General features: G+C 39.9%; 1 protein-coding gene across 1 annotated transcript; it reads right to left on the bottom strand.

Annotated features, from left to right (window-relative positions):
- Positions 1–201: 201 nt before the first annotated feature.
- LOC109296548 (allatostatin-A receptor-like) lies at positions 202–3,962 on the bottom strand. The gene has a single exon (XM_019515979.1). It carries the CDS (start codon positions 3,097–3,099, stop codon positions 2,188–2,190), a length of 912 nt encoding a protein of 303 aa, XP_019371524.1. The 5' UTR covers positions 3,100–3,962; the 3' UTR covers positions 202–2,187.
- Between the last annotated feature and the right edge of the window lie 5,619 nt (positions 3,963–9,581).

The raw sequence follows: 9,581 nt of genomic DNA on the forward strand, positions 1-9,581 counted from the left end.
TAAGTACCAAGTACCCCCTAACTTTTGAAAATTTTCCAGGGGATTTTATATTTACAGACTAATGTGTGCCATATGTTGGAAGAAGGGCTCTGTATATAAGGTCATGATATGACAGATGTCTGATCTGGTGTGGATAGTTGCCACCTTTTACACCAGGGATACACAACTCAAGTATGTACCTGGGCTAGAGGTGGTGTTGGCCAAAGCTAGGAGGGCTGAACCCAGTGCCATGCAAAGCATGGCATGCCAAATTATTACTGGGGATTTTAAAGTGCTGCACAATGCGTGGTGCACCAAATTTTTTCCCATAGTTTTGAGAGGAGGAAGGGGCGAGAAAGAGGAAAAGAGGGTGAGAGAGTGTTGGGGTACCCGTGTACCCCCTGCCTGTGTTTTGCGTACCCCCAGGGGTATTGCATACCACAGGTTGAGAAACTATGATCTAGACTATTCAGTAATATAGATAAATATCCTTTCCCACATAGGGAAGGCTGGTCAAATTTGTATGGACACATATCCAAGCAGTTTCCATTTATGTCAATAGAATTGTACAGGATGTTAGAGTCTGGTATCTCTATCTCTTCACTGTGACGCATTACCACCGTGGTGTGTGTGAAGATTGCCAAATTGGTGCTACCCATGTTTTGTCTATACCCTGGAGAAACCAGTGGATCTTGCTCCTCGCTCCCCATTTTTTTTATTTATTTTAAAGTAAGAATTCTGATTTGCTCTGTAACACAACAGTATCAAATAAAATGCATCTTATTTTTTCTGTTTAGTTTTTTATGGATTGTACAATCTTCTGAGGGACTTCAGAGAAGGTCAGTCTTTGTCAACAAGCAGGGACCAACTCTGTTCTTTCCCCTAGTCAAAATACTGCAGTGAGATTAGAGACTACTGAAAAGAATATGCTGCACTTTCCTGTGTCTTTATCAAGAGGCCATTGCAGTCCTGTGATAAAAGCAATTCATAAGACGAAATAACAACACACAAATGTTACCCACAGCTCCACTAAGTTTATTCTCACTCCTGCCTTTGCCCCCAACACCTCTTGCATCTGATGCCATATGCTTCAAAGCAATCCCAAGGGAGCAGGGGCAGAGCCGTGGGCTCTGGCATGTCTGGCTCTCCACAGTCGTTCACTTGCATGTTGGTGAAGACTCTTTAATGTTAATCAAATTCACACAGCCTGTTTATGCCAAAAAAGCAAACATGAAATAATAAACATTAGCAGTTCTTTTCAATAATCAAGCTATCCCAGAATTGAAACTCTGTCATAAGAGGGGTTTTTTTAAGAAAGAAGTTTAATGTGTACTGCCTGAAAGCAACCTTTTCCTACTTCAGAGATTTGAAAATGAGCACAAGGGTCTTTCAGGCATTGAAAGGGCTGGGGTGGGAGGTTGTAATTTTTTTTAATTAAGTTTTTAAAATATCACAGACTAAGATAAAACCTTTCATAGTTTGAAGAGGAGAGAGGAATACCACCATTTAGACCAATGAGTCACAATTTTTGGTACTACAAAAATAGAAAAAGAGTAAAGTTATGTATCTATGTTAAACTTTTAGAAAAAGGAAATTATCCCATTCTCCTCCCAGGTTTTTAATAAATTTGATCTGTGCTCACGCAGTCACATAAGTATACTTAGAAAGTGCTAGGATACTGCAGTGATGGACAGGATATAAGATTTGAGACAGATGTAGAATACAAAAGATTTACTTTGATTTCCACTGTACACCTTTAAACAGTTAAAAGGATTTCTCCAACTCCCTACAACACTCTATCCTATTTTAAAATAATTTGTGAATTGCAGAGCAGAATGTGATCGCTACTATTTAGCCAGGATAAGGACAAGTCATGTTCTTCATATCACTTAAATCAGTTTGTCACAATTCCAAATTCAAAATAAAAAAAAATCCACTTCAGGGAGTTCTTTAAATGAATGACTGGATTAAATTCTGCACTAAGTACCACTCCACTGCTACCACTACACTTTTGTTGTTGCAAAGGTTTGGGGCAAAATCTGGCATTCAATCTAGGAGTAAAAAAACACCAATAGCATATTCAACAGAATAAACTAAGAAAGGACAGAAAGTATTGTTATGATTTGGCTGGAGTTTGAATTAAATAAACATTCAGCAACTCACCAAAAATACTGAACTTTTTCCTACTGATTGGGACACACAAGTGGTTCACGAGGGTTCTGTTAAGCTGTGGACCTGAGGCTGTACTTTATTTTTTTGGAAACATAGCATCCTTTTAGTTTTACTTGTCTTGTATCGCTTGGACAATAAGACATACAGCACAGGATTGACGCATGGGTGAAGATACTGAAGTATATTACAGACGAAATAGAAAGTGTCCCAAACATAGCCATGATGGAAGAGTCTTAAGTAGATGCATAACTCCAGGATATACAGTGGAAGCCAGCATGCTGAGAAGGTAGCAGCTGCACAAAAGATCATTATTGAGGCTCTTCGGGTGTTTCTGGAACTCACCAAAGACATCATGGGACTTTTGTGCAAGAAGAGAGCAAGCCGGATATAGTTAAATGCAATTATCAAGATTGGGATCAAATAATATAAAATAAACTGGCTAAGAACAGTCCAGTAGTGCTGCTGGTGGGGAGCTGGCAGGCAAAATGTAACATTTGTTTCAACTCTTGTTTCCGCTGTGGCATGGATTCGCAATGGCAGACTGATGATAACGCTCAATGCCCAAACCGTAGTCAGCATAAATGTTGTGGTAGTCTGCCTGGGAGCTCTGTAAGGACTCAAGATGATTCTAGCTCTAGTGACAGAGACAGCACACAAAGAATATATGCTAGCAGCTAGGGAGAAAGCCAGACCAAACTGGAAAACCTTGCAGAATGTGTCTCCCAAAAACCAAGTGTACCAGACAACAGAAGCAAGAATGAAGGGCATCAGTATAAGGGTAAGCAGATCTGCAACAGCCATGCTCAGGAGAAGAATGTCCAACTGGCTTTTCTGCATTGAACGGTGTGTAGCAAAGAGTGAGAAAACCAATGCATTGGCACAAAATCCAATGGCCAAGATCAGTGCAAATGTGCAGGAAAATACTAAAACATAATTTATATACATCATATAAAGGCAGTTGGAAGTTTCTTCTCTGAAAAAATGGAAATAAAGTCCATAGTGTGCCCTGCACAACCCACAGGGAAAACTCCTTGATAATTCTTCCTTGATCTTTGCTCTTCACTACCTCTTCTTCTTTCTGTCTCCAGTGAGCTCTATAGGCAGTTTGTAGAATTCCACTTGCTCTGAAGTTCAAGAAAAAAAGTAATGTTAAAAAATATCAACTGCTATCAAGGCAGGTTGCCAGAATTAGCTTTTAAAAGTTGTTTTTGGTACAGTTTTGCCTCTTAAGAATCCAGATATCAATATTGCTCATTGCTTCTGTCCTTTCTGATTAATACTTCTATATAGTACTTAATCTTATTTAAAAAAAGAAGAGAAAAGAAAACAATATTCTGCCTTTCTCTCAAATAATGCTTCTCTGAACAAACAGGGAAAGAAGGAAACCAAAGTCCAGCTTCTGGTAACAGGATGATGCTCTGATCCATGAGCTATATGTAATCATTGTGCACTTTATGCATGAATACTTCTTTCAATTCAGCAGCCCATAATGGGCTTTTAAAGTAAATCCTTTCTGGTAAGGTGCCCTTGAGGGAAATTCCTCTGCCAATATTAAATAGCATGTACATGCACTAAATATTAAGTCAAAGGTTAGGTCTGAAGACAGATGGATAGGTGGCTAGTGCACCAAAGTCAAATTGGCAAGCATTGAGCAAGAAAGGTGAAAATTAAAATAATCTAGTAGATCTCTGTGGAAATTACCTGAAGATGGGAAAGATTATGGGCAAAAATGGAGTAGCAGAGAGCAATTTCATATCACTGGTTGAGAAGCTTTGCTTTAAAACAGCTTGTTGTTTGTATGGTCGTAGGGCACCTATACACGTGCAGGGAGGCTGCCCCAATTAAAGCGTGCCAGAGCAGACTCAATCAAGTGTGCTGGAGCATGGTACTTACTGTGCTCCAGCAGACTCCAGCCTCGTGTGTATCAGCGTCCCTGCATTGAAAAATGGCAGTTGGTCGAATGAGCTTTAGTTAAAGTGCCTCCACTGCCATTTTTCAGTGTGGGGATGCTAATACACGTGAGGCTCTGGGCGCTTTAATTAGAGCAGCTCTCGGAGCCACTCTAATTAAAGCACCCCCCCTCCCAAAACTTGAGCATGTGTATAAACACCCATAGTGCCTAGAGCCCCCCTGCAGAATATTGGCTTCAGTTAAAAACTGTACAGGCAGCCCCAAAACACTGACAATCTAGATTAAGGCAAAATGTGCATGAAATGAAAGGTTTGGAGAAAGCAAGACTGGGTAAGAGTAGTACCCAGTAGCAGTTGTTTCATTTGTCAACATTTCCAGCATTAACAGGTCAGAAAAGTTTAGCTTCCAATGATGTCATTTGAATCTTCCTTGCCTTACCACCCATTTGATTCTGATGTTATTCAAAAGTTATCTCTAGTCTTTGATTACTGCCTAATTACTTTTGGAACCTACAACCCCATCTTTCCTGACACTGCTATCAAAAGGGAGCAATTGATAAGGCTGCTTAAAATCAGCTGCAGAATTAGAATTAGAAATGAAGGAAGGAGGGGAGAAACAATAGTAATTGGAACGATGTGATCCAAAAGTCAAATATTATGTGACTTAAAATGTCATAAGTGGTTTTCTTGCATGTACACTGAGCACCGTAGCTTTCTAACAGCATGTGGCATTTGTTTCTAGAACTGATACTGCCCATCCATTAATATGGCCCCTAGTCCCTCAGGTTAGCAAGGCTTTTTAGGCACTCATGTCCTGATGGTCCAGGGGCAGAACTTTTTCTGTGTATTTTTCTGCTTTTACTGAACAGAATACAACCCTGCCCTGAGGTTTTTGAAAAGGAGAGGGTGGTTATATCTTAATGCTTGATATGTGCAAAGATGAGCCATAAAGTGTTATCTTTCCATTAGTTATAGTCCAAAATAAAGTCATCCTTTCATTTCTCTCCCCAAACTGCACCACTGTTTGAAATTACATCCTGATTCTCCAGCCTGCCACTTGTGCCCTTGTCCTGGTATGACTCTGTGGGTGCAGGGGAGCTTATAGCCTCATACCAATATGATAAGAGATTCTTTCCTTCCCTTCCACAAAGCTGTCATGTGGAAGAAGAGTGTCCTGCCATTTCAATTATCCTATATCTTTGTATGAAGTGCTCAGATTCCTGTTCTCTCTGACGTATTCAGGGGAGACCTTAAAGACCCTTGCACTGGGACTCCTGCATGTGGAACCAGTTTGGAGTGGCAAGTAGTGTCCTCCATTTTGTCAGACATGCATTTTCAAATCAGAGATTAAATTTATCACTGGCCTCCAGAGGCAGAGCTTGGTGTATTTGGCAAGGAGCCTGTCTTGCTCCCCTTGACTGTAGTGATGCAATTGAGGGCCTTAAGCTGCTATGCCACCCACCATCTTGGCTTAATTAAACAGGATTATCCAAATAGCCTGGCTCAGAGTTTCTCTCATTTTCCAGCTCCAATTTTATGATTGCTCTTAAGGCAGTGCTGCCATCCACCCCACACATTTCCAGGTTTATTCCTGGTTGCAGTTGGTCTCACCAAGTAGGAAAGTATGAATTTGCAACCTTGTGGTTATTTTTATATAAGAATGTCTTAATACATGGTGGATGTTTGAGTCTAGCTTTCTATGTTTTTCAACTGGTGTCTGTATTTTGATTTTTAATTTGCTTCTGAGCAAGACTGTCTACAAACACTGGCCAAATCTAGCTATAAAGGACTCTCGGATCTGGAAGGGGTCCCTTGAGAAAGCACTTCAAGTCATTTATTCAGCACTGGCTGGTTTCACATTTGGCTTGAAGTCTGACAACTTTCCACCAGACCTGCAGCATAGTAAAGCACATCCTCTCTATGACAGCAGCAGAGCCAAGGAACTAGCAGGTTGCAGGAGTGAATGCTATAAAGCAGATGTTATTAGTGGGCTTCTCCAAGGGTGGGAGGTTGAGTACAGTAGCCTTATTACAGTCTCAGAGGTGGGCCATGACATTGCCGTCTTATGAGCAAGCTGTGCCTACAGTATTTGGCTCAGCACAGCATCCTGAAAATTCCAGTGCTGAGCAGCACTTTTGCGCGATGTGTAAACTCTATGCTAGATTTGAAAGGAAAGATTTTGATTAAAATCAGCATTTTAGAGCCTTCTCTTGGCAGCCATCATGGTGTTAAGGATGGACATAGTTGGAGACTCCTAGAGTAAAGAGGCCCAATGTGTGAATGTTTAAACCAGGTTCTATCCAGTTGTGATGGTGGTTTTTAAAGAGAAAAATACTGCTGTATGTTTACACATAGCGCCTGATTTTGCTCCTATTAAACCAATGGCAAAGCTCCCGATGACTTCCATGGGTGCCTGCCTCAAAATGTTTGAACAGTAAATATACTCTTCTGGGTGGGAAACCAGGATAGAAATCTCTGACAGCTTGCTCTCCATATTGCAAATGTCAAGATTTTTCAACACTAGGCTCAGAAATGTTAATTCAACTTTAAAAACCTTTTAAATTTCAAACACAGTAGATGGCCAAACCTCACTACTGTCACTCAGTGTAAGAAGACAGCATATACATAAGGCCCAGATTTACCTCAGTCCACTGCTTGTGTGTGTGTACGTGAGTATATATAGTTTTACACAACTATAAATTTGTAAAAAAAAAACAACAACCCACATAGATACATACATTACACACATACACACACATATCAGAGATGTTGAGTACTGTGATTATAAATAATAGCTTTTGCTCCTAGAGGACCATTTAACAAAACACCTCAGCGTTTTTGTGCTTTACTTACTTTGACACTACAGGAAGTAATGTTTGAGTGCTAAATTGAAGTCAAGGGTGTTAACCAGGAGTTAGACTTTCAAAGAGAAATAGAAAGTTTGTTCTTTTTTGGGGCAATCACAGTCTGAGTTAGGATGATGTTTAACCCAGGACACTTTAATACCATGGCCTGTAAAACAAGTATAGGACTCAGTCAAAACAGTAGTTTTAAAGGTTGATGAACACCTTAGAATGATGTTTAAGGTCTATAATACCTACAACGTACAAAACAGGAAATCAGATTTTTAAAAAGTAAAAATGTGCTAGCATTTGTTGGCTGACCCTCCGTTAGGTAAAGCTATCTCTCTCACTTCTCCCTAAAAATCTGAAACAAAAGCCTTTTCTCAACAATTGTCTCTGAAAGACTCTTCAACCAAGTGAGTTCACATACAAAATGTAGATTTTTTTCCTCAGACAGAGGTAAGGAGACTATACATTTCTTGGTCCAAAGTAATACCTAATGCTTTCTTGTTATCTGAGCTTTACACTTCATTCTTTAATTTGTATCCACAGAGTAAAGTTTTAATAACTTTTTAATTCCACTAGCATCAAATTACAGGATCTTATAAAACAGTATATTTGTTCTCCAAAACACTAGGTTTGTTGGTGCTCTATGCTCTCTTTCAGTCATTTGAAGGGGTCTCTTGTATCCCAAAGGCTGGGAAAGACCCATCCAGTGCAGGATGGTTCTACTAGGTTTCCTACTTCCAGGTAATGAAAGTATCTTCTCTGTAAAACTCTTATCTAGTACAACCCTTGGTCTCACAGTGTTTTGTTTCTCTTGAATTTTTTGCCTAGAATCAAGGTGGGTATTTGCTCAGAGAACACAATTAGCTCACCTGGCTTATTTTGGCTCTTGAGAAAGATGGGGAAAAAGGAAGATATTATATGCTCTCTGATCATCATGTTAGAAAGAGGAAGCATAAGATGCCCCCTTTGCTCAGCAAATATCATGTGTCCTCTTGTATAATTTTCAGTCCCATTGATCCAGATAGTAATCCCTTGTGAAGCTAAGCAAGGTTTCAGTGCTTTAGGTGGAATACTGTAACTCCTGGAGACAGCTTGGAAAAAGCTAAGTGCCTTTGCTGAGTCTACCAGAAAATTGACAAAGCCTTGCAACTATGAAGCCTATCTTGGGTGGTATAAGTCAGTTCTGTGGAGGCAGAAGCAGTGTAGCAGCTGCCTCTGTGGAAGGCAAAGTTTATCCAGGATCAGTGGGTGCCTGTAGGCATGTGGGGAGGCTGCTCCAACATGCTGTAATTACAACACATCAGAGTAGACTCAATTAATCGAGTCTGCTGGAGCATGATAATTAGCATGCTTCCAGCAGCCTCCACATCTTTTGGATCAGTATCCCCACACTTCAAAATGGTGGCAGGAGTGCTTTAACTAAAGCTCATTTGACAAGTTTTAGTTAAAGTGCCCACACTGCCATTTTGAAGCGTGGGGACATGGATACACGAGGCGCTGTGGGCTTTTTAATTAGAGTCGCTTCTGAAGCACATATAAAAACACCTAGTGATATTAGCACTCAGTTGAATTTAGCTCATAGATCTTTTGTCTTGCAAAAGTTCTCTTAAAACAGCAGTTGCTAGTGATTCAAAGGGATGCAGACACATTTATTTTTGTATTGGTTTGTTGGTTCTGAGTTAGGGGGAGCCTAAATCACTGGTCCCTGGTTCCAGATCCAATGGGGAAAGGCTTCTTTTCTGTAAGGGCCTTTCTTGTTCTTGCTGTCTTTGTTCAAAGGAATGACCCCCTCATAAAGTCAGTCTCCAATTGCTTTCCAGACACAGAATGCAAAAAGAGCATAGATACAGGCTATTACACTGACATTTTTATTTTAAGAGATAAATACTGAGGGGAACGTAAAACTGTATAAGCTAGATAATCTAAAACAATCTTATTAGTCAATTATTTTTGTGGGAGATATCTTTTATTGGACCAACTGAATGGTTGGGATAGACTTAGATGAACTTTCAAGTTGGTCCAGTACAAAAATCACCCCCAAAATCCTTGCTTCTTACCTATTTCTTGGACCACTGAAACACTGAGTGGCTACAGCATCATTCAAACACATTCAGAACTTGGTCAGAAATTTTTTAGTCTCTCCATCCATCTGAAATAAATAAACTGGATGAATCTTATGGTGTATGGCACTTTCAAACAAGCTTAGAAACCCAGGTTATATCTGCTTTATGTGTACAGTTGATCCAATGACAAGGTATCAGAATGAGAAATGGCAGCATGGGATGCTCCTTTGTGTTTTATTGGTGGCTGGCTTTGAGAGAGTTGCTGTACTTTGGAGTCTTCTCATGTGACAGGGATAATGAATCACCCCTCCATTACTAGTAAAATGCTCTGGGATCTAGTGAGAAAAAGTGCGGCATTCAGCAAGGGTAAACATTTGTGTGATCTGTCGTCCTCTGTCATGGTATGAAGAGCCAGGATTTCAGTTCATTGTTTTTAGCTAAATTCTCCCTGCTTTTGTCAACTGCAGAGTATTTTTAAATGATGTCTCATTAATACCTTCTTTATACTAGATTTGTTTTTGACTTTCCATTATCTACATTTGGCTAATATTAATAAAACAATTTGGGGATCTTTGGGGATAAAAGATGCAATGTGTTGCTGAAAT

Source organism: Gavialis gangeticus, unplaced genomic scaffold (genome assembly GCF_001723915.1).
Source record: "Gavialis gangeticus isolate Ggan-Ray unplaced genomic scaffold, GavGan_comp1, whole genome shotgun sequence".
Taxonomy (NCBI): domain Eukaryota; kingdom Metazoa; phylum Chordata; order Crocodylia; family Gavialidae; genus Gavialis; species Gavialis gangeticus.

What these genes read in the sequence shown, in the direction of transcription:
- LOC109296548 (XM_019515979.1), bottom strand. Translation starts at nt 3,099, where the DNA reads ATGATGTATATAAATTATGTTTTAGTATTTTCCTGCACATTTGCACTG.